This window comes from Girardinichthys multiradiatus, chromosome 9 (assembly GCF_021462225.1).
Source record: "Girardinichthys multiradiatus isolate DD_20200921_A chromosome 9, DD_fGirMul_XY1, whole genome shotgun sequence".
Taxonomy (NCBI): domain Eukaryota; kingdom Metazoa; phylum Chordata; class Actinopteri; order Cyprinodontiformes; family Goodeidae; genus Girardinichthys; species Girardinichthys multiradiatus.
In genome coordinates this window covers 24,239,304-24,265,756 of record NC_061802.1, presented here as the reverse complement: position 1 = coordinate 24,265,756, position 26,453 = coordinate 24,239,304, and the positions used below count along the sequence as shown (strand labels likewise).

The 26,453-nt window shown below is 40.5% G+C and overlaps 1 protein-coding gene across 1 annotated transcript in view; it reads left to right on the top strand.

Moving 5' to 3' along the window:
* pex5la (peroxisomal biogenesis factor 5-like a) overlaps nucleotides 1-26,453 on the top strand; it is a 133,176-nt gene that overhangs the window by 101,743 nt on the left and 4,980 nt on the right. Inside the window, exons 11-14 of the mRNA XM_047374970.1 lie at nucleotides 2,349-2,419; nucleotides 8,269-8,487; nucleotides 10,908-11,073; nucleotides 19,700-19,857. Coding sequence (XP_047230926.1) covers nucleotides 2,349-2,419; nucleotides 8,269-8,487; nucleotides 10,908-11,073; nucleotides 19,700-19,857 — 614 coding nt within the window. The remainder of the gene's footprint in view (nucleotides 1-2,348; nucleotides 2,420-8,268; nucleotides 8,488-10,907; nucleotides 11,074-19,699; nucleotides 19,858-26,453) is intronic.

Here is a 26,453-nt window from a genome sequence, read left to right as displayed (position 1 = left end):
GGATTTTTAATTCTTAACAATGACTGCTATCTAAATGTGCTTTTGCAACAAAGAAGTGTTCTTACCTTCCTCTTCACTTCAAGAAAGTAGTGCAGACTAACAGCTGCTGTCGTAGTATTGCTGCCTCCACCAGCAATGCACCATTTCACCATATTAACGCTGTTTTAACGCAGCTTGACTTCATTCTGAACAGTTTATTGTTGATGCTTACATAATGAATCACCGGAGATTTTCCTTTTGACATAATTTCCGGGAGACTTTGAACTTGCAAAATGTCACATTGAAATATGCTTATTTTGTGTCACACTTAGTTTTATTTTTCCATACTTATTGAGACCAGAAAAATTATAAAAGCAAATTTCCTACTTTTCCAGACTTTTTAGGACTGTGTAGGAACCTTATGAAGCAGCAGTAGAAAATAAAACTATGTTTTTTTATTTTTTTACAAGTTACAATCAGTGAAACGTGGCATGAATTTATATTCAGCCCCCCTCCGTGTCAGTACCTTGTAGTACCACCTTTCACTGGAATTACTGCTGCAGGCCTTCTGGGTTACATTTGTACCAGCTTTGCATTTCTAGAGACTGACATTCTCCCACCTGAGCAGTGGATCTCTATAGGTCCTCCAAAGTTAGCATGGGCCATTTTTTCACTGTTGCTTTTCCATAACCAGCCTCTCAGTTTAGATGGCCCGCCATGTCTACGTAGATATGTCATTAAACCATTTTATTTCTGGTGAAGGATTGAACAGTGTCCTGTAAAATGTTCATCTTTAGGATAATTATTAAAACCTAACCCAGCTTTAAACTTCTCTAAAACTTTATCCCTGACCTGACTGGTGTGTCCCATGATCTTCATGATGTTTATTGCGAAAGAAATTGGTTGCACTGGATTTTTTTTCAGGAATCTCAAAGTAATGGGTACTAAACACAAATGCATGCTGTAATTTGTTGATTTCTATCTGTTAAAATTGTTAAAAAGCATGAATCATTTTCCTTCCACTTCACAGTTATATGCTGCCTTTGTGTATTTGTGTTGTGATTGTGTGCGTCACATAAAATCTCACACAAGTGACAAAATGTGTGAACATTAAAGCGCTGTAAATATGTCTGCAGAGCATTGTAATTAACCATTTTTCCCTTAAAAAAAGATGTGATCATTAAGGAAGATGAAGTACATGTCTGTAACATAGAACCTTTAAATGGAAATAAAATTGTTTACAGTTAAGGTTTTGCCTTACTGTGTTTAGGGAATGAGAAAATCAGCCTGAGAAAATCACTGGACGTCATGTAAAAGATGTTAGTCTGATATAAATTAAGCGAAAATAAAAACCAAAACATTACTTTGAATGCTATAGCTCTTTAAAAAAATAGTATGACCGAATTTAGTCTTTTTAAAAGTAAACACTGTAATTTATTCATCACGTTTTAGTATCAGTCGAAGTGACCCAAAGCTTCCACTGTTGTCGAAGCTTAACAAACGTTAAGCTTAACAAAAATTATCCACATTGCATCTGTTCTGCAAAATTTATTCACTGAAATTTTTACTTGGGGTTTAGGTAAACAGTAGAATGATGCTATTCTGAGCTTCTGCCTCGGCTTTTCCGGAGCTGGTAAAACCCCCGTTTCTCTTGGAGCTAAATAAGATTACATTCCCTGAAATTTGCCTAAGAATTTATTATACTTTTATTTCTGTCTGAGTTGGAAGCCAAAGCTGACTGTTCCCAATCAGTCTGCAGCTGATTAATTTGGCTGGCTCCATTCGTTGACGTTGCAGACGTCAGGCCTGGGAAAAAACTGCCAACAGAGCAATTCATGAGCATGGATGTACAACCAAAGTGTTTTATTTTTGCAAGGTGCATTTAAATTCTGCCTGCAAATTGTCTTATTTGTCTTTACAAGTTTCTGAAATACAAACTGTCCTTGGATTTCTGCATCTAAAGCATTTTCTGCACTTTTTAAAGACTTTTATCGTCTTCTTCTCCTCTAAGTTTCAAAACAATTTATTAGCATTTATTTCTAGCAGGATTAAATTTAACGCCATCTTTGATTAATTGGAGCATCAGGATGTAACAATGAATTAACCTTGAAACTTTATTCCAGGTTCCAGGTGATCATCATTTGAATTGAATAGTCAAAGTTACACTTCTTTCAGCTAAGAAAAATATAAAAGACAGGTCTGATTGTTAATATGCACTGCAGCTCATCTGTACAGGTCAATCTGAAGCAGCAGTGTCAGTTGCTTGGGAAAGATCTCAGTTATTTATTCCTTCTGTGTTTGAACCCCCTGAAAAGACAAGCTGTGGTGGATCCATCCCGCTATTTACTGATATCTGTTTCTCCCCACAGGCTTGGCAAGTGTTGGGGACCACACAGGCTGAAAATGAAAATGAGCAGGCTGCAATTGTCTCCCTCCAAAGGTAATGAGAAACATCTGAGTTCAGTTCTGATGCCAATTCTACAAATATTAAAAGAAGAGCCTGAATTCATATTTACTTTGTGGTTTATACAACCTTTCTGACATTGTATGCAGAAACAATAAAACCTAAAGAGCAATGAATGCAAAATATATACAGTACAGACCAAAGGTTTGGACACACCTTCTCATTCAAATAGTTGTCTTTATTTTCATGACTATGAATATTGTAGCTTCACACTGAAGGCATCAAAATATGAATTAACACATGTGGAATTATATACTGAACAAAAAAGTGTGAAACATCTGAAAATATGTTTTATATTCTAGGTTCTTCAAAGTAGCCACCTTTTGCTTTGATTACTGCTATGCACACTTGGCATTCTGTTGATGAGCTTCAAGAAGTAGTCACCTGAAATGGTTTTCACTTCACAGGTGTGCCCTGTCAGGTTTAATAAGTGGGATTTCAAGCCTTATAAATGGGGTTGGGACCATCAGTTGTGTTGTGCAGGAGGTGGACACAGTACACAGCTGATAGTCCTACTGAATAGACTGTTAGAATTTGTATTATGGCAAAAAAAAAGCAACTAAGTAAAGAAAAACGAGTGGCCATCATTACTTTAAGAAATGAAGGTCAGTCAGTCTGAACAATTGGGAAAACTTTGAAACTGTCCCCAAGTGCAGTCGCAAAAACCATCAAACACTACAAAGAAACTAGCTCACATGAGGACCGCCCCAGTAAAGGAAGACCAAGAGTCACTTCTGCTGCGGACGATAAGTTCATCCGAGTCACCAGCCTCAGAAATCGCAGGTTAACAGCAGCTCAGATTAGAGAACAAATCATTGCCACACAGAGTTCTAGCAGCAGACACATCTCTAGAACAACTGTTAAGAGGAGACTGTGTGAATCAGGCCTTCATGGTAAAATAGCTGCTAGGAAACCACTGCTGAGGACAGGCAACAAACAGAAGAGACTTGTTTGGGCTAAAGAACACAAGGAATGGACATTAGACCAGTGGAAATCTGTGCTTTGGTCTGATGAGTCCAAGTTTGAGATCTTTGGTTCCAACCACCGTGTCTTTGTGCGGTGCAGAAGAGGTGAATGGATGGACTCTACATGCCTGGTTCCCACCGTGAAGCATGGAGGAGGAGGTGTGATGGTGCTTTGCTGGTGACACTGTTGGAGATTTATTCAAAATTGAAGGCATACTGAACCAGCATGGCTTCCACAGCATCTTGCAGCGGCATGCTATTCCATCCGGTTTGCGTTTAGTTGGAGCATCGTTTATTTTTCAACAGGACAATGAACCCAAACACCTCCAGGCTGTGTAAGGGCTATTTGACCAAGAAGGAAAGTGATGGGGTGCTGCGCCAGATGATCTGGCCTCCACAGTCACCGGACCTGAACCCAATCGAGATGGTTTGAGGTGAGCTGGACCGCAGAGTGAAGGCAAAAGGGCCAACAAGTGCTAAGCATCTCTAGGAACTCCTTCAAGACTGTTGGAAAACCATTTCAGGTGACTACCTCTTGAAGCTCATCAACAGAATGCCAAGAGTGTGTGGAGCAGTAATCAAAGCAAAAGGTCGCTACTTTGAAGAACCTAGAATATAAGACATATTTTCAGTTGTTTCACACTTTTTGTTCAGTATATAATTCCACATGTGTTAATTCATAGTTTTGATTCCTTCAGTGTGAAGCTACAATATTCAAAGTAATGGAAATTAAGACAACTCTTTGAATGAGAAGGTGTGTCCAAACGTTTGGTCTGTACTGTACATATACAGATAAAAACAGCCATAGTAAAATATCGGCACCAAGACGTTTGCAAGAGACTTTGCCTTGCAAAAGTAGTCATGTCCCTTGAACATTTTTTTACATTTTGTCACATTTCAACAGGTTCAATGTATTTCTTGGTATTTTATGTGATAGACCAACACAAATGGTGAATGGCCTGCACTTGCATAGCTCTTTATCAGGGCCGAGGACCCCAAAGTGTTTTACACACATTTACACACTGACAGTAGTAGGCAATATTGTAGCCACAGTTACCCTTGGGAAGACAAAGAGAAGTGAGGCTGCCTTACAATGGGCGCCACCGAGCCCTCTGACCACCAGCAGTCAAGTAGTCTTGCCCAAGGAAACAGCGAGTGAGATGGACAAAATGGGAGTTCGAACCGGCAATCCACCGGTTACGGGACAAACCCCTATCACCATCACCACTGTTGCCCCACAAAGTAGCACAAAGTTAAATAGAAATAAACTGGTGCATGTTTTTAAAATGCTTTACAAATAAACATCAGAAAACTGTGGAATTAATTTGTTTTCAGTCCCCCTGAGTGAATACTTTGTAGAACCACCTATTGCTGCAGCGGTTTTTTAGGGATTCTGCAACCAGCCTTACACATCTTTTAGCTCAAGCTTAATCTCTAATATTATGTGGTGGAGCAGGACCAAAATTCAGGCAGGAGGAAGGGAGTCGCATTGTGAGTTGACAAGATTTATGAAGAACTGAAAAACACTTACAAGGGTAAGGCAGGCAGGAACACGGAGACGTAGAACTAGGGATGTGAGCAGAGAATCCAGTGGTGAACAATGAAAACCAGAGAACTTAAATACTGAGGGAAATGGAATGTGAACCAATAAACTGGGAGAGGAGATAATCAGGAGAATGTGAGACAGCTGGGGACCTGGGAACCTAAACAATAAAGTGGGAGAATGACAAATTAACGTGATGAACATGGAGAGCAGGGAGGTGACCAGAACCCAAGTAAATAAAGACTAGAATGAAGAACATAAACAAGAGGAAACCAGATATACCAGGATATAACTAAACACATTTAACACCGGAACCCAGGAAGCAACAAAACTAAACAGAAGGAATCTAAATAAACCAAAATGAATAGAAAAGCACCTCGCTGAGCAGAAAGTAAACAACACAAAAACCTAACAGAGACAGATCCTGACATAATCAGATTGGATGCAGATTATTTGTGAAGACCAATTGTTAAATCTTGCCACAGATTTTCAAATTAGTTTAGGTTTGACTTTGACTAGGCCATTTACCAGGTGAACATGCTTTGATCTAAACTAAGCTCTGTCTGTTCAGGGTCATCCTTCTGGAAGGTACGGCAAGTTTATTTGTATAGCACACAAGGCAATTCAAAGTGTTTTACAGAAAAAAAGGAACAGAGATAAAAAAAAAAAAGAAAAACACCACCTGTTGAATAAAAGGTGAGCCTCTGCAGCAGTCTCAAGTCCTTTGGATCTTCTTAGAGGTTTTCTTTCAGGGTTGCTCTGTACTTCACTCCAATCAGCTTCCTATTTACTTTGACCATCTTCCCCATCCATGCTGAAGAAAAGCCTCCGCACAGCATGATGCTGTCACCATCATGTTTCAGTTTAGGGATAGTGGTGTGGTCAGAGAAAGGTGCAGTGTTATTTTTTGTGCCATTGATAGCATTTTATATGTAGGACTCAAAAATCAATGTCACATCTGAACAGAGCACCCTCTTCCACATGTCTGCAATGTTTCCTGCTTGGCTAGTGGCAAACTGTGCACAGGACTTCTGATGCCAATTTTTCTCCAATTCAGTAGTGCCATACTCTTTCTATTTTTCAATGTTGAATTGAACAGTGTTCTGTGAGATGTCCATAACTTGGGGCATTGTTTTAAAACCCAGTCTTCTCTTACATTTCTCCACAACTTTATCACTGAGCTGTGCTGTGTTGCTTGGTTTTCATGATGTTGTTTCTTTACCAGCGTTCTCTAACAACTGTCTGAGGCTTTTACAAAACAGCTAAGTTTAAACAGAAATCAAACTACAAATAGGTGCACTCTGTTTACCCATAGCTGACTTCTGAAGGACATTGGTTGATTTAGGGGTATCAGATTAGGTGGCTAAATACAAATGTAAACTATATTTTTGTATACTACTATTACTACTACTACTACTACTACTATTACTACCATTACTACTTTTCAGATTTTTATTTGTCAAATAAATGTAAAAATATAAATATGTAGGGCGACTGTGCCACAGGTGGTAGAGGTTCGTCCTATAACCGGTGAGTTGCCAGTTCGAAACCCCCATTCTGTTTGTCTCAGTCATTGTGTCCAAGACATTTCACCCTCCTTGCCTGCTGATGGTTGGTCAGAGGGCTCAGTGGCGCCAATTGTATGGCAGCCTCACTTCTTTCAGTCTGCCCCAGGGCAGCTGTGGCTACAATGTAGCTTACCAGGGTGAGTGGATGATTGAATGTAGTTTAAAGCACTTTGGGGTCTCTGGGGAATTGATAAAGCACTATATAAGTGCAGCCCATTTACCATTTTAAAATTATGTGCCACGTTGGTTTATCACTTAAAATAACAACAAATACACTGAAAGATGTGGTTGCAACATGACAAATTGTTAGAAAGTGAATAATTTTGCAAGGCACTGCATATGGAAGGGAAAACACAGTTCCTAGACGCCTCCACTAGTTTACTGTTGAATTGCCTTAAAACCAGCTATGGGAAGAACAATTTATGTAATTTTTTCCTATTCTTAAAATAGAGAAACCCAGCATGGACGGTGATTGCAAGAGTCAAGACTCTGACTGGAGTCCTCAGTGGGAGGTGGCCCAGTTTCATTCATAACACTGCTGAAGACAGAAATTGCACCTTTCCCAGAGTGTGAACACTGACAAATGTAAACCCCGTTGAGGAGATACAGTATAATCCCTTTGTTTTTTTTTTCAATGTTTCATGAACTGTGTTTTTTGTCAAGTAAACAAACTTTTAAATCATTTAGGCTCAAATTCAACTAATAAAAAAGCAGATCTATAATTTATTTTTCTACCTCTTCCATATTAGTACCTTTTAAATCTCAGGTTGTTTGCTGGCTTCATATTTATTTTGGTTACTGTGTAATCACTCCATCTGTGAGGAATAGTTCAGTCTGAAGTGAGATTAGATTTTCTGCTGGCATTAATCCTGTTAATGCTACACTGTTTTTATCAAGTGGCTGCCATTGTGTTGCTATTTTGCAACTTATTATATACAGTATCATCTCTGTAATAGCTTTTTATTTTACTTTTTAAACAGTAAAGCATCTATCCACAGCTCTGCACAACACAAGCACTTGCTGTGAGTTGCTAAATAAGTCAAAACATGAGTGATTTATTCCCAGACATGACAACCAGTTATGTCCCTGACAAACTGTGGAAAGTGTGAAGAAACACTGAAGACCTAAGGTTTTGTTTTTGTTTTTTCAAAACACACGTTCCTGTAAGTACTCTGTGAATTCAAACATTGTCAACAAGCATTTGTGCAAGCTTAGCCAAGAACACTTCCCAGCAGGAGGCTGAAATAATTTAGCTGGTTTGGGATTATGATGGTTTTAAGGAAGTTGGCAGATCAACTGCAGCAAATCGGGCTTGAATGTTGATGAAAGCCAAATCTTGTTTTGGCCTCTCACCTAGTCTTTTAACTAATCCAAGTCCTTCATCCAACTCTGTTACATTCTATTTTCCTTTCCACCCATAAAGCCATCAAAATATCTCTAAAGGTAATGAAACTGTTTTAGTGATGTATTTTGTAGATATAACTACAAGAGACACTTCCCATTTCCTGTAACATAACCAAATAAGAGTTTGCATAAATGCAAAGTTAATTCAAATCAACCAGGCAAGGGCAGGATGAAAAACCTGCTCCTCTGCAAAGGATGCAAAGCAAAAGAGGAGCACTTCATCCATGGCGGATGTTCCTCTGCTTTGACTGGTCCCAATTAATGTATGTCACATCTAAATTTCTCTTTGATGTCACGTTTTACACCATCTCTCCTTGCACATTCTTGGATCTTGTCTCTGTCCAGGTGTTTGGAGCTCCATCCAAATAACCTACCGGCCCTCATGGCGCTGGCAGTGAGCCTCACCAACACTGGCATGCGTCATGATGCCTGTGAGGCCCTGATTCGCTGGTTGAAACACAATCCCAAGTACAAGCACCTGCTGAAGGTCAAGACCCATCTGATAGGCTCCCCGAACTCTCAGCGCAGGATGTCTTATGCCCTCAATGCAGGCAGACACGAAAGGTAGAGAATCTAAACAGATTTCTGTTGCTCTAGATGCAGTGATTATAGACCACTGTGCTATCCCAGTGAATCCCAGCGTGGTACGGTGATAGGAAGGCACCTATGTAAGTTTAGCTGTAAAATGTTACACTAAATATTCCACAGGCAACTGTTATTGGTATTACACCAAAGTGGAAGTGATTGGGAATGGAAAGTGGAGGCTATGTAAAATCACAGAGGGGTCAGTTCATAATGTGCAGAGGTTGTCAACTGTCTGCAGACTGCCAAACATCATTGCGCCTTTAGATTAGACAAAGGTCTTCCACCAAAGAGCTTCATCGAACTGGTTTGCCTGGTCGAGCAGCTGCATCAAAGCCTTACATAACCAACTGCAATGCAAATCATAGGATACAGTAGTGTGAACTGGTGTAAACAATTATGCCTCTCTGTTCTGCTGTCAGTTTTCAGAAGAACGGCACTTTTCTGATTGCATTGTGTCAAATGTTATGTTTTTTTGATTATGGTATGGATCTGTTTTTCAGTAGTTGGGCTCAGAGGACTTTTATCTTGCTCTTGGTGGAAGACATGCATTTTCTCTCCCTCCCTCCCTGCTGATCCCTGCTTCTGCTTTTTGTCTGTATTTTTCTCAGAGCCTCGCTTTGCATATCCTCCAAATTTGTAAATTATGGATTTGGTCAGCTGGTCTCTCAACGAAATTGATCAAATTTTTTCGACGGGAAGACAGGGTAAAGGAGAACCCTCTTGTGTAGACGGGACGTTCTTCTCTGGATAGCTTTGTGGAAACAGATTGAGGATGGCCCCTTCCTTTTTCAACTTCACTGTGCACCAGTGCACAAATCAAGGTCTATAAAGACATGGAAGAGTGAGTTTAGTCTGAAAAACCCTGACTGCTCTTCACAGAGTCTTGACCTCAAATTGTTAAAACAACCTTTGAATGAATTAGAGCAGAAACTGTGAGTCAGACTTTCTCGTCCAACATCAGTGTCTGACCTTACAAATGCCCTTATGGAATAATTATGAAAAATTACCATAATCCTAAACCTTGTTGAAAACATACTCAGAAGAGTTTAAGCTCTAGCTACAAATGGTGGTTCAACGTCACCCAAGTTCATACAGGACTTGTGTAAAGGCAGAAGAGCGAATATTTTTTGCCATAGAGTAAATTTTATTTCATTGTTATCCTTCCTGTAGCTTGGCTTGATGTTTCTTTTGTTAGTCTTAAGTTAAGTTTAACTATAATGTTATCATCTCCCTTTTGTCTTTAATAGTGCTATGGTATTTCTTGGTAAGATATATATATATTTTTTTTCAAATGCCAGTGTTATTCCAGGTAAAAAGCCATTCTAATTTGTCAGATGCTGGTTTTATTTATTTAATTATTTATTTACAAATTAAGCATTTTTTGTCCATTTTAATAAATGTTTGTATTATTTTTTCTGTTGTATTTTCCTCACAATGTTGTCTTTTAAATCATGTGTTATGGCTATAGAGGGTCAAAGACAATATCAACAATTGAAAGCATTAAAATAAGATGACAAAGAAAACTACAATCAGTACAGAATATCAGGTTGCCTATGAGTGTAACTGTAAAACAAAATGACAACTTTTTTGCTGTGAGTTGTTCTTCAAAATTCAAATTCAAAATGAGCAAAATGTTTAATACTCTCCTTTGCCATTATGTTAATGGAAACCTATTTCCAAAAATTAACACCCACAGATAGTTTTAGTTTAAATTGTCAGTAAAATGCCAGACACAAACCTAAGAGGATCCATCTTGTAAAATAGCCCACTGTAAAAAAGGCAGGCTGTCCACTTCATGTTTAATCCAGTAGATGAGGTCCTTGTCAGATTCTAAAGGCCTGACTTCTCTCACAATGTAAAGCAAAACTTTGTTGAACCATTTTTGGCCAACCTGTGCAGAGAGATACAGGTAGAACCAATTACCATGTCGTTCCCTAAGGACAACGCTCTATACGCCTTTTCATTTCTGCTGCACATACCATTCCTCTTAACTTTAACTACTTTAACTTCACTATGATCTTTCAGGGCCATTCTTTCTTGTATGTCTCTGCTTTGACCTCCATCCTTTTCTTATGCTCCTCTTGGAAACTTAAACTGTGAACTTTTATCTCAGTCTAGAAGCATTGAGACAGATAACCACCGAGGTTAATGTGTGTTTATGTACATCAGATGTACCTGACGTGTGTAAACTAATAAAAAATGTATACCTCCAGCAACTCTCTTTTTCACTCCCCTTCATTTTATCCCATTCCACCAGTTTCCTAGTTTATTAATGAAGGTTTACATGATGCTACATTTTACTGAACAACTCTACAGACTTCCGAGCGCTCACTCAGCAGCAGCCTTAAGTCACACTAATCCTGATGTCTGCGTGTGTGTCTGCTCATGTGTGTTCCCAGCTCATTGCTGCCAGAGGTAAAGGAGCTCTTCTTGGAAGCAGTTCAGCAGAACTCTGACAGCGTTGACCCTGATCTGCAGACAGGCCTTGGAGTGCTTTACAATCTCAGCGGAGAGTTCAACAAAGCTGTGGACGCCTTCAATACAGCACTGTCAGTTCGGCCTGAGGTAAGAAGACCCCTCACAGGTTCTCTCTCTCTCTCTCCCTCTCTCTCTCTGTCTATTATCTCTTGTAGAAAATATGCAGACTTAACAGAGCTGAACTCTAAAAATGTCCTTTGCTGATTTGGGTCCCAGGGGATGAAAGCCACATTGTCAAAGCACCTGTTAAATCGCAAATTAAATTTTTTATCATTTTTCTTTTATAGGCTCATGTTTGCCTCTAAAGGCTATCCATTATATATACACTGCCTGACCAAAAAAAAAAGTTGCCACCACACACAAAAAAAAGATCACACACTCTAATATTTTGTTGGACCGCCTTCAGCTTTGATTACGGTACGCATTCGCTGTGGCATTGTTTTGATAAGCTTCTGCAACGTCACAAGATTTATTTCCACCCAGTGTTGCATTAATTTTTCACCAAGATCTTGCATTGATGATGGTAGAGTCTGACCGCTGCACAAAGCCTTCTCCAGCACATCCCAAAGATTCTCAGTGGGGTTAAGGTCTGGACCCTGTGGTGGCCAATCCATGTGTGAGAATGATGTCTCATGCTCCCTGAACCACTCTTTCACAATTGGAGCCCGATGAATCCTGGCATTGTCATCTTGGAATATGCCCGTGCCATAAGGGAAGAAAAAATCCATTGATGGAATAACCTGGTCATTCAGTATATTCAGGTAGTCAGCTGACATTCTTTGAACACATACTGTTGCTGAACCTAGACCTGACCATCTACAGCAAGCCCAGATTATAGCACTACCCCCACAGGCTTGTACACTAGGCATGATGGGTGCATCACTTCACCTGCCTCTCTTCTTACCCTGATGCGCCCATCACTCTGGAACAGGGTAAATCTGGACTCATCAGACCATATGACCTTCTTCCATTGCTCCAGAGTCCAATCTTTATGCTCCCTAGCAAATTGAAGCCTTTTTTCCAGTTAGCCTCACTGATTAGTGGTTTTCTTAAGGCTACACAGCTGTTCAGTCCCAATCACTTGAGTTCCCTTCGCATTGTGCATGTGGAAATGTTCTTACTTTCACTATTAAATATAGCCCGGAGTTCTACTGTTGTTTTTCTTCAATTTGATTTCACCAAACGTTTAAGTGATCGCCGATCAGGATCATTCAGGATTTTTTCCGTCCACATTTCTTCCTCGAAGACTATGGGTCCCCATTATCCTTCCAGTTTTTAATAATGTGTTGGACAGTTCTTAGCCCAATTTTGGTAGTTTCTGCAATCTCCTTAGATGTTTTCTGCTTGATGCATGCCAATGATTAGACCCTTCTGAAACAGACTGACATCTTTTCCATGACCATGGGATGTGTCTTTGGACATGGTTGTTTAAGAAATAGGAAGCAAGTCATAGCACCAGTTGGGGTTAAATAACTTGTTGTCAGCTGAAATATAGTAGCCCATGCAGTAATTATTCAATGGGAGGCTCATACCTATTTGCTTGGCCAGGCAGTGTATGTATATAACATACATAAAAAGATCATGTTGTGTAACTTTCGGACAGCTCTTAAAGTCTTTCATATAATTTGTATCAAGCCCCCCAAAAATGGCATTGGGATATGTATATATATATATATTTGCACAATGATCTCCAGAGGTTTCATAGGAGTCAGAACAGAGCCAGCCTCTTTATTAGCATGTTGAGCTTTTTTAAGTCCCTGGTTCTAATGCTGCTACCCAGATGATGGCAGAAGAGATCACACTCTGCACAACAGAGATATAGAAGATATGCAGCATCTTGCTGCAAACACTGAAGGTCCTAAGCTTCCTCAAGAAGTACAGTCTGCTCTGTCCCTTCTTGCATCTCCACCGAGGCATTTATACTCCTCCTCAATCTCCACTTCTTCTCCCATGATGGAAATAGTGTTTGACCTATTCTTGTTTTTTTTTTAAATCCATCTCTTGTTTTATTCACGTTCAAGATGAGATGATTGTTTCTACACCATGCCATAAAGCGGTCCTTGTCCATCTCTGATCCACCCCACGACTGCAGAATCATCTGAGTATTTCTGCAGATGACAGGAGTCTGTCTTGTTCTGGAAGTCTGAGGTGTACAGAGTGAAAAGGAATGGTGAGAGTACAGTCCCCTGAGGTGCTCCCGTGCTGCTAACTACCTAGTTAGACACAACCCTTCAGTCTCACAAACTGTGGCCATTTTGCCAAGTAGTTTTTGATGATGGCATCTTCAACTCCAACTCCACAGCAATAAGCAAACTGAAAGGGGTCCTGATAATTTATTGTTTGCTTATTGAGGTGGGCCAACAGGAGTCTTTCTAGGATGTTCATGATATGGGACTAACAGGTCTAAAGTCATTGAGGACTGATGGGTGAGTCTTCTTTGGTACCGGAACAAGACCCTCTGTCTTGTTCCGGTACCAACAACACCGGAACCTTCTCCTGGATTAAGCTAAGATTGAAGAGGTGCTGTAGAATACCACACAGCTGATCTGCACAGCACTTCAGGACTCAAGGCTGACACAATCTGGACCTGCAGCCTTATTCCGCTTCAGTCTCTCCAGTTGTCTCTTCACCTGACTTCTTGAGACAGACAGGTGGAAGGGGGAGAGGGCAAAGAGAGCATCAGCATCTTCTGATTTGCTTGAAGATAAACATGTAGAAGCAGAAGGGTCCATGGTTGTGGTGGAAGATAAAACATTCGAGGTGTGACAAGGAAGCTGTGGGTGAGCAGGAAGGAAGAAAATTATATATATATATATATATATATATATACAGTACAGACCAAATGTCTGGCACAGCAACCCATCACTTTCCTTCTTGGTCAAATAGCCCTTATACAGCCTGGAGGTGTGTTTGGGGTCATTGTCCTGTTGAAAAATAAATGATGGTCCAACCAAGCGCAAACCGCATGGAATAGCATGCCACTGCAAGATGCTGTGGTAGCCATGCTGGTTCAGTATGCCTTCAATTTTGAATAAATCCCCAACAGTGTCACCAGCAAAGCACCCCCACACCATCACACCTCCTCCTCCATGCTTTACGGTGGGAACCATGCATGTAGAGTCCATCCGTTCACCTCTTCTGCGCCGCACAAAGACACGGTTGTTGGAACCAAAGATCTCAAACTTGGACTCATCAGACCAAAGCACAGATTTCCACTGGTCTAATGTTCATTCCTTGCGTTCTTTAGCCCAAACAAGTCTCTTCTGTTTGTTGCCTGTCCTCAGCAGTGGTTTCCTAGCAGCTATTTTACCATGAAGGCCTGATTCACACAGTCTCCTCCTAACAGTTGTTCTAGAGATGTGTCTGCTGCTAGAACTCTGTGTGGCATTGACCTGTTCTCTAATCTGAGCTGCTGTTAACCTGCGATTTCTGAGGCTGGTGACTCGGATGAACTTATCGTCCGCAGCAGAGGTGACTCTTGGTCTTCCTTTCCTGGGGCGGTCCTCATGTGAGCCAGTTTCTTTGTAGCGCTTGATGGTTTTTGCAACTGCACTTGGGGACACTTTCAAAGTTTTCCCAATTGTTCAGACTAACTGACCTTCATTTCTTAAAGTAATGATGGCCACTCGTTTTTCTTTACTTAGCTGCTTTTTTCTTGCCATAGTTCTAACAGTCTATTCAGTAGGACTATCAGCTGTGTACTGTATCCACCTCCTGCATAACACAACTGATGGTCCCAACCCCATTTAGAAGGCTTGAAATCCCACTTATTAAACCTGACAGGGCACACCTGTGAAGTGAAAACCATTTCAGGTGACTACCTCTTGAAGCTCATCAACAGAATGCCAAGAGTGTGCAGAGCAGTAATCAAAGCAAAAGGTGGCTACTTTGAAGAACCTAGAATATAAGACATATTTTCAGTTGTTTCACACTTTTTTGTTCAGTATATAATTCCACATGTGTTAATTCATAGTTTTGATGCCTTCAGTGTGAAGCTACAATATTCATAGTCATGAGAATAAAGACAACTCTTTGAATGAGAAGGTGTGTCCAAACGTTTGGCCTGTACTGTATATATATATATATATATAGATAGATAGATAGATAGATAGATAGATAGATAGATAGATAGATAGATAGATAGATAGATAGATAGATAGATAGATAGATAGATAGATAGATAGATAGATAGATAGATAGATAGATAGATAGATAGATAGATAGATAGATAGATAGATAGATAGATAGATAGATAGATAGATAGATAGATAGATAGATAGATAGATAGATAGATAGATAGATAGATAGATAGATAGATAGATAGATAGATAGATAGATAGATAGATAGATAGATAGATAGATAGATAGATAGATAGATAGATAGATAGATAGATAGATAGATAGATAGATAGATAGATAGATAGATAGATAGATAGATAGATAGATAGATAGATAGATAGATAGATAGATAGATAGATAGATAGATAGATAGATAGATAGATAGATAGATAGATACATTGTCTTCCGCTTCCGCTGGTTGGGTCGTGGGGGCAGCAGCCCAAGCAGAGAGACCCAGGCGGCTTCCCTATCCCCACATGGGCCAGCGCTATAATTATACAGTATATATATATATATATATATATGGGTGTAGCTGAATTTCCAATTCAGACATCCTCATGTTTCTGCTGTTACCAAGTCAGACAGTCTGAAAAGGAGACCAAAATACAACATACAGCAATTAAAATTAAACCAACACATTGGCAAGCAGATGCTGACATTTTTATATTTTTATCTGTGCTCGATTTGACTTTTTATATCATGATTCCTAAATATAATGGTATATACACCTCAAACTTATGCTGAAGCAAAGCTGCACTTTCAGTAAACACATATTTTTGCCTCTTACAGAGTTCTGCAGCTGAAAGTAATTAGGCTTGGAGCCAGAGGTGGCTCTGAACCATGTTGGCATGAGATTCTGCCTGTAAGCTGCTGTTGGCGAACACACGGGACGCCCTGGTTTTCTGAGAGTCAACTCAGTTTATAGATTTAATTTATTTTATTTTATTTCTGCTTTCTTGGTCCTACATCCGTAAACTACAGTATAAGAATAAGTCTATTATTTTTGCTATGTTCCAACCAGAAATTTCAATCTTTTTTATTTGGATTTAATGCGGTAAACCAACAGAAAATAGAGGCTAATTATGATACATCTAAATAAAATCCAGTGCAACCTGTTGCCTTCCGAACTCCACCTGAATGTAATTTAATCTCAGCATAAAACAGCTGTTCTTTGAAGAACATTAGTGAACAAACAGCATCATGAGGACCTAAGAACACAGCAGACAGGAAAGTTTTTGAACATCTCACAGAGCTCTGTTTAACCCGTCATCCAACAATGGAAGGAAAATGTCACTGCGAACCTACTGAGACATGACCGTCCACATAAACTGACTTCCTGGGCAAGGAGAGCATTCACCAGAGAAGCAGTCAAGAGGCCCTTGGTAACTCTTAAGGAGCTGCAGAGATCCACAGCTCAGGTAGGAGAATCTGCATAGAGGACAACTGCTGACCTGTCAGCGGACAGACTTTACTGAGTACTACACAAATGTGGCACTGACAAAAGAGTGGCAAAAAGAAATCCATTGTTGAATAAAAAAGACATTGTTAGTCGTATATGGAGTTTTGAACAAACATGCAGAAGAAGAGTCTCCGGTCAGATTCAAGCTAAATATTACCATTTCACCTTTTTGTGAGGCAGGAAAATAATGTCATCTATTACCCGGAGCCCACCATCAAAATAGTAAAACATAGCACTGGCAGTATGATGCTGTGTGGATATTCTTCTTCAGTAAGAACAGGAAAACTGGTCAAAGTTGTTGGTTTTTGGGAAGAAAACCTGTTGGGGGCTGCAAAAGACTTAAATCTGGAAGTGAAGGTTCATCATCCAGGAAGAAAACAACTCCAAAATTACAGTCAGAGCTATAAATGAATTGTTTAGATTTGGGTATATTTGTATGCTAGATTAGCCTTGTCAAAGCCCAGACCTAAATCGAATGGAGAATCTGTGGCAAGATTTGAAAATTGATGTTTACAGACACTCTCCATCCCGTCTGCTTTAGCTATGCAACAAGGTTAAAGGATATAAAAATCTCTCAAAACACTAATTGTAGCTGCAGCAGAAGGTGGTTCCACAGAATATTGAATAAGGAGGGCAAATAAAATGAGCATCATTCAAACATATACATTAAAACATGCAAACAAATGCATTAAGTTTCACCATCCGATCTTCTGAGACAAAAATTGCACAATTAGCATTAAGGGCCTGTTGCCAAAATGAAAGTCTTACTACAAAAATGCTTTTTCTCACAATTTAACAGATTGATGTTGTACCAGAAAACTCATTCAAGTAGCCTTTTTTCTTCACACACATTTTTCACACCTCTCTCACAGCAAAAGTTGCACTACAGTCTGAAAATTGAAACTAGAGACTTGTGTCAAAAGACAGGATTTTTTAGTGATTTCTTTTCACTGTTTGTAACAGGTGACAGTGTATAAAGTCAAATGAAATCTTCATACAGTGCACTGTAAATATTGTTTAGATTTCTCATTAAGCCATTTACACATATTGTACAACATCTTAAATTTTACAGTTCCACTGTAGATATGCAAAGCTTTTTATTTTTAATCAAATGACTTCCAACTATAAAAAGATCACACTTCTCGGCCTCCCAGGTATAGTCTACTCTGGGTTGTTCTAAGTGGTCATCGGACATCAGAGAGGCTTTCGTCCTGACTATGAAACAGGGTACCACATCTTTACCCTCACGCAATTACTGAGGAGGACAAGGGAGTCTGGCTGTCTGGACTGCATGTGACAGGGATGCTCCTAAGGGCCATCCAGGCCCCTGTATGCCCAAAGCATGAGCAGTATCTTCAGTCACGGCACGACGTCAAGCTTGTTTCAAGTGCATAGATTACTTCACCAGGGCAGCCATTTTCCTTAATATTTTTTTGGTGTTAATGGACAGGATCTCAAGGTGAGAAGAGAATGGTAACTATTTGGGAATCTCAGTGTCTCATCTTTGCATTTTGCAGATGTTGTGGTTCTGTTGGTATCTTCAGGCCATGACTTCCATCAGGCATTGGAGCAGTTCACAGCCGAATGTGAAGTCACTGGGATGAGAGTCACCCCTTCTAAGTCTAAACCCATCGTTCTTGATCAGAAAAAGGGTTAGGCTATGCCTGAAGTAGAAGAGTTCACGTATCTCGGTGTCTTGTTCATGAGTGATGGTAGGATGGGGCAGGAGATGAATAGACGGACTGGGGCTTCATCTGCAGTAATGTTGGTGCTGCTCTGATCTGTGATGGAAAAGAAAGAGCTGAGCCAAAAAACAGAGCTCGTGATCTACCAGATTGTGTATGCTTTTACCCTCACCAATTGTCAGGAGTTATGGATCAGTACAGAAAGAACAAGATCCCAGACACAAGCGCCTGAACTGACCTTCATCTGTAGGGTACAAGGATGCCTCCTGGGCACCTGCATGTTAGAGTCCTATTTATTCAATTATGAAGTCTCTCGTGGATCGTCAGGAAAGCCAATCAAATGGGGATCCATCAAGACTTTTATCTCAGCTCCTGCAGAAATGAAACCTGCATCGACTAATGCAGTGCAACTGACTGAAATAAATGCATGTTTAAAAATTGTTTTAGACGAGATTTAAGGATAAAGACACAAGAAAAAAGCATTTACATCCTTCCTGATGAATACGTGACAATCAGATCAAAAAACAGTAACAGATGTTAAAGCTTCATGAGCTAACAGGCAAGTTAAATGCAAGCAGATGATTTAAAGTCTCACCTGGGAGAATTAATGTGTTTAAACATCAAAATAAGTCACGATATTCTCAGTTTGAAGAACCATGTTACTGACTGAAGATTGATATAGATTTTCATTCAAGACCAAGATTTAGAACACAAATACAAAAAAGTAAATGTAAATGCATATTTCCTTTGGTAAATGCAAAAATACAAAAAAAATAATAATAATAATTCAGAATCAACTGCATCTACAAACTGTGTGCCCCATCTGCATCAGACAAAGTAGTCCATGTTCTTCCTTACCTTTCCCAGGCCTGCATGACTATTACTGTTAAATCCAGTCTCCCACATTTGACTTGCTAATATCTGCTCCCCCGCTAAAAAAACACAGCTCTGAAAACAAAAGGGGGATAATTATATCCTGCTGCTTGGCTTAGCTGGAGATGAAGGACCGTGGTTCTGTAGCAGACCACTGACCTCTGTATGAGCCTGTGCGCCTGCAGGTGGGAAACGGCGACAAGGACGTCCAGTGTGATGTAACTCGGCTTTCATTAAACTAACCTTGTCGGATATCCGAAAGCCGTTTATAGTTGTTCAAAACAAATTCTTCTTGTTTGGTGCTTTAGGAAACCGATTGTAATTTGCTAAAAAAAATACTAATGTGTTCTGCTGATATTGCAGATACCAGGATGAACAGCCAATGGATTATACTTTATCTTGACTTTTACTTCTCTGAAGGACTCTGTTTTTTCAAGTCTTTTTAAGAAGTAATGCAATAAGAAATCAATACCACCCCTCCCCAAAACAACCAATTGGTTTGAATTTTATGAACAAAAAAAAACAAGTCGGCATCTGGCAACCTCTTATTCACCCTAATGCTTTCCCTCCATCGCAGGACTATTTGTTGTGGAATCGCCTTGGAGCCACACTAGCAAATGGGGACCGGAGCGAAGAGGCTGTGGAGGCTTACACACGAGCTCTTGAGCTGCATCCAGGGTTTATCAGGTCCCGCTATAACCTGGGCATCAGCTGCATCAACCTGGGGGCCCACAGGTGAGTTACCCGAGGCTGAATGAGAAACGGCAAACACATGTACCCTGGTTTGATGCAGAGGACCAGATGCAGATGCAGAACTGCAACATGCAGTTGAAACCAGAAGCACTGTACAACAAGATGCATTGTCTGACACTAAATGTTTCCTGTTTCAGGTCAATAAAGATTAAGAAAATTATTTCTATTTGCTAAATGCCCAAATAATGAGACAATATTTTTTCAACATCAGAGGTTTACTTCCGTTTCCTTAGTATTTGGTAAAATTATCTTTTAAAATTTATGACTTGGGAGCACAAGCTTCCACAATAGTTTGCTTTAATTTTGGCCCATTCATCCATACAGAACTGGTAGAATTGTATCTGCCCACAAATTTTCTATGTAAGCAAGATCAGAGGTTTGTGATGACCACTCCAAGACATTGACTTTGTTGTCATTAAGCCATTTGTAACAAATTTTGCGGCTGGTGATAAAACATTTAGGGTGGGTGGGTGCAACTAGAGGTCAGTCCCTACAACACAACAATAACTTCTACTTGAACATAAATTCATTCACAGACTGAATTTTTAAGTCTGGTTGGTCTGGTCCAAATTCCTTTATCCATTCTTTTTTCATTCAGTGAAAGCCTTGTGAAATTATTATTTGTAAATAAATGACCGAATGTGTTCACCCTGTGCAACAGTGCCACCAACTGCACGATGGCGCAGTTGGTGGCACTGTTGCCTTGCATCAAAAAGGTCCTAGCTTTGACTCCTGCCCAGGGGTCTTTCTGCATAGAGTTTGCATGTTCTCCCCGTGCATGCGTGAGTTCTCACCGGGTACTCCGGCTTCCTCCCACAGTCCAAAAACATGACTGTTAGGTAAACTGGTCTCTCTACATTTCCCTTAGGTGTGAATGAGTGTGTGCATGGTTGCTTGTTCTGTATGTCTCTGTGTTGCCCTGCGATGGATTGGCAACCTGTCCACGGTGTACCCTGCCTCTCACCCGTAGACTGCTGGAGATAGGCACCCGTGACCCAGTATGGAATAAGCGGTGTAGAAGATAAATAAATGAATGAGTGACCGAATGTTCTTTTCCTGCTGCCATTGTCTCCAGTCTTGTCATTGTTAGAGTCTGACTCTTCCATTTGTATCCGTATGTTTGAGTGACATTCAGGCCTGCAGGTCTAAGCTGCCAGGGGTGTGACTATGATTGACAGGTAACATAATTATTCAGATTGGATGAAAAATGACACAAAAAGCGTTGATTCACCATGGCCGCAGAGAGCTGCACTCTGGCTGAGGAGAATCTATAGGTATCCAATTAGAGACCAGCATGAAGTCACATGGAAGCCAAAAGTTTAATAACAGATTGTTTACAAGCTGGGGCAGCACGGTGGCGCAGTTGGTAGCACTGTTGCCTTGCAGCAAGAAGGTCCTGGGTTCAATTCCCAGCCAAGGGTCTTTCTGCATGGGGTTTGCATGTTCTCCCCGTGCATGCGTGGGTTCTCACCAGGTACTCCAGCTTCCTCCCACAGTCCAAAGATATGCCTGTTAGGTTAATTGGTCACTCTAAATTGCCCTTAGGTGTATGAATGAGTGTGTGCTTGGTTGTTTGTGTGTTGTTGCCCTGCAATGGACTGGCGACTTGTCCAGGGTGTACCCCGCTGCTGGAGATAGGCACCAGCTCCCCTGCAACCCACTATGGAATAAGCATTAGAAAATGACTGACTGAGGTTTACAAGCCTTCTGTGCAGATGGACAAACTGCCATTACTCTCTGTTTTCAACCCAAGGCTGACTGAAGTCACATCTGTAAACAAGTGAGACTTTTTTAGTTTTGATGGAAAGATGTAAAACATGGAACTCTGATCTTTAATGAAAATTGCATGCTCTTGTAATTTGGAAGCAAAACAAGTGATACTGTGTAGTTGGAACTGAGGTGCAGTACTTTTAAATTATTCTGTGCCTATAAACATGAAAACCAAAAGACATGAAGGCTTCACTGATTTTTCACAAATCAGTCAGTAAATAATTAAGTGGCTTTAGGATGATTACTCTTCTTATTTATTTTTGTTAGAAATATGATGAGCAGCACCGATAGTAGCTGAACAAAATAATTGTAGGATTATAGAAATAAAATTATAGAAAGGATAAGCCAAAAGCTTAGTTTGGTGAGGAGAAACAGTGACCTTTAACTATCTGAGAGTAATTTGTCTTCACAGAATGAAGCCGCAAATAACACTCTACAAAGGTTAAAAGCCTGTCACATTGGTTTGGTTTGAGACTCCTGTGCAGGCATCAATTACGGACACCAAGGAGAAGTTTGAACAGTGTATTGATACAACTGAATGAATGAATGGTTCTTCTGGGTTCGGAGGAAAGGTAAGTTGCAAGTATAAGAAGTAAGATATGGTTGAGATATGATGAAAATGACTGATTAGAGGTTACTGTTGTAGAGATGGTGGTGCTCCTTGGGGAAAAGGTGAGTATACCCACATAATGATACATAATGATTTCCTTGTTCTTTTATTAAGGAGGAGACGTAAGAGGGGGCTGGACATGCAGGTGAGTAATGGTGGATGGTTGTTGAGGGGTCCTGACAGCGTCAACCAGGGGAGTAGCTTGGAAGCAGCAGGGGAGCAGCCAGAGGAACAGTAAGGAGATTCACAGAGGGTGTCTTGAGTTGAGTATTATGATGAAATCTAAGAGCCAGGAAGAGGCAGAGCACTGGAATTCAGAAACAGAGTGCAAAATGGAAAACTGCTTTTTTGAAAGGAGGACAACAAAAAGGTAAGCACAAGAACACCAAGCAAATATGCCTGATTATCACTCATGTGAGCTAAACAATCTGGCATGTGTCTCAGGAAATCTGCTCCTCTTTAATCTCCTCCTGAATGGGCTTGACAAACTCCACCTGTGAGGACACACCTGCTGGAAACACCCTGGAATCATAGGAGGAAGAGACACACGCACACACACACACACACAGAGATGAGATCAGGATCCAAGATGACGGGACAAGCAACCCAAGAGCGATGCTCAGGACCACATCCCTCCTAGTCCACAAATTTTGGCAACCTGCCTAGTTTTGTTCACTTAAGAAGGTGATTATGTCTATGTTGTGGAGATGGAAATGATTAGAACTAAACTCTGTACAGGCTTTTTACTTTCTGGACCTGGATTGACCACCTCTGGCAACTGGCATCAACAATGTGACAGACAGTGATGGCAGAATAACCATCAATGACTGGGGCGGGTGGAGGGGGCTCAGCCAGAAGGCACAAGAAGCTGGAAAGAACAGCTGCTGAGATATTTGAATTGTGAGCGAATTCCACCCAGGTAAGGTGTTGGAGCCGGGTTGGATGAGCACAATGCACCGGAGAGTGTTTTCCAGCTCCTGATTCATGCCGTTACACTTACAGTTGGTTTATGGATGGAAGCCTGATATGAGTCAGGATTTGGCACCATGAGCAAAACAGAAATTTTTCCAAACCTGAGCTATGAACTAGGGACCTCAATCAGACAGAATTTCGGTAGTATGCCGTGGATTCAGAAAACGTGGTTAATAAGCAGTTTAGCTATTTCTGCAGCAAATGGCAGTTTGGAAAGAGCAGCTAAATGGAAAGCCTTGGAGAACCGTTCTATTATTGTGTGAATGACTGATTTGTATTTGGAGGTGGGGAGACTGGCAACAGAATCTATGGCAATGTGTGACCATTGGTGAATGGGATTGGAGAGAGGTTAGATGGAGGGCACTGGGAGCTTTTATTTCTGGCGCAGCAGGTGCAGGCAGAGATGTAGTCCAGCACATCCTTATTAAGGAATGACCACCAGACATAACAGTGGATTAGGCCTACAGTGCCACTGACTCCAAAACGTCAATCTAACTGCTTTAATCTTCTCAGGGTTTCACTTCACCTGTCCACCCTCAAAAACATAGCTAAGAAAGGTTATGGATGGTTTGTGGAATTCACACTTTTCAGCCTTAACAAAAAGGTGATTTTCCAAAAGTCATGAAGAACCTGTCTCACATGGGATCTATGTTCCTCAGAGCTTTTGGAAAATATGAGGATATCATCGAAATAGGAAAAGACGAAAATGTTTAGAAAGTCCCAGAGGAAGTCATTGACCAGTGCTTGGAAAACATCAGTTGGTGACAATGTAGGGCATAACCAGGTACTCAAAGTGGCCTATGTGGGTTTCAAATGCGGTTATCCTCTCGTCAACTTCTCAGATTTGGACAAGATGGTGTGCATCACAGAAAACTTGCCGCCGTTTCTCAAAAATGGTGGCACCTTTTCCATCTCCACCTTCAAACCTTGTACAGGTTTAAGGGAGGAGATGAGTGGGAGTATTTTTTGACTGAAGTCTGATTCAAACCCCATAAATCAGTACAGGGTCTAAGTGTTTTGTCTTTCTTCTTCAAAAAGAAAAACCCACCACTACAGGAAAAGGTGAAGGGCAAATTATGCTTGTGTTTAGAGACTCACTGATGTACTTCTCCATGATTTGTCATTCTGGTTGTGAGAGATTGTACCATTGCCCAGACTGAATAGGCTCAGACCAAGAAGGAGGGCAATGGCGCAATCATAAGGGTGTTGATGTGAAAGGGAAATAGAGCGAGGAGGCAGAGCAATGGAATCCAGGAACAGATTGCAAACTGAAAAACCGGTTTCCTGAAAGCAGGATAACAAAGAGGTAAGCACAGGAACACAGGGGACACAGAAACGAAGAAGGCCACATTACCACTCGTGAGCAAAACAATTTGGCATCTGCCTCAGGGAATCTGCTCATCTTTAATCTTCTCCTGATTGGGCTTGATGAGCTCCAGCTGTGAGAACACACCTGCAGGTCACACCCTGCGATCAGAGGAACTGCATACAGCCCTGAGGATATGACGGTCTATTTAAAGCATTGATAACAATCTAAGAGTTTTGATCTTTTCTCTCAATGAGGGAGACTATCACACAGGTGTGTTTTACATTTAATGTGTTTTTCTGATCTGATAAATTCCTTCCCAGCATTTCCAACAGCCACAAATGGCCAATTTAGAGCTGAGCCACAGTACTGGAACTCAGACATCAGGTTCCCATTTTTGCTGATGGATAAAAAACGACTTTCACATCTCACTCCATATTCCTACTTAAATATAATGTCGAGGAAGGATTTTGGGTCGGACCAAAGCGCAGACAAGAGCTCGGTAGCCGCATCATAGTTTATTCTTAAAAAAGGTCGAACAAAAACACTGCAGGTATGAATCCAGAGACAAAATGTAGCATAAAATCCAAGCGAAGCATAAACAAAGCATAGACGTGGCAGGGAACGGGGTAGTAACAGACACAAGGAACCAGTGACGAACAGAGACACCAAACCAACTAATATACTGGGGAAAGACAAAGGCAGGGAATCAAGGGAAGTGAGAACAGGTGCGACAAGGAGGCAGGGAAGCAGAAGGAACAGGTGAAACAAATACCAATCCATAACTAAACACAGAGATACTAAATAAGAATCCAAGGGTGAAATAATAATAATAATAATAATAATAGAGGAATACAATACAATACATACTAGGAAATGATAGAGGGAGGAAAAGGAACTAATAAACATGAAGCCCAATCCAAAATGGAAACAACTAAACAAAAGTTAACACAAAGCCACAAGCAAAGTCCAAAAATGTCATATCCTGACATATAGTTCTGAGCTTTGACTAGGCCATGCCAATACAAATATATGCTTTGGTCAAAACCATTCTATTGCAGCTCCTTCTCTATGTTTAGGGTCCATCAATGCTGTCCAGCTTTTATGCCCGTGCTAAAAAAAAACATCCCCACAGCATCATGCCGCCTCTGCTATGTTATACTGCAGGGATGGTTTGTCCAGAGTGATGTACAGAGTTTTCTGCTATAAATAACATTTTGCATGTGGAGTAAAAAGTAAACTTTTGGTCTCAACTAAACAGATCACCTTCTTGTTGCAAATAGCTAATTAGACTTTTTATGGCTATCTTTCAACAACGGGTTTCTTCTTTCCACTGTTCCTTGAAGGACAGATTTGTACAGCGCAATTTACAGTTCCCATGTCAACAGATTATGCCACCTGAGCTGCGGATCCCAGTAGCTCATCCAAAGTTATCATGGACCTCTTGTCTGCATCCTTGATTAGTGTTCTCATGGTCTGGTGTGTCAGTTTAGATGGACAGTCTCAGTAGGTTTGCAGTTGAGCAATACTTTTTCCTCTGTGGGATGGATAATAGATTGGACAGTGCTCTATGAAATGTTTGAAGGTTGGTGCAGTTTTTCACTAAGGTTCTCTAACAAACCTCTGAGGCCTTCACAGAACATCAGTTGCTACCTTTAAAGACAATGACTGATTCTGCTGGATTTTATTTAGTGGTATCAGAGGAAAGGGGCCTGAATACAAATGTATGCAAAACCTTAGATTTTTGTACAAAATGTTCCTCCACTTCACAATTGTGTGCAGACTGGAATACTAGCACTGGAGTGTAACATAAAACGACAACAAAATACATTGCAGTCTGTGTTTTTAATATGACAAAATGTGGAAAATTCAAGGAGAAGGAACCATATATCTTCACAAAGGTGTGAGATTAAGATCCCT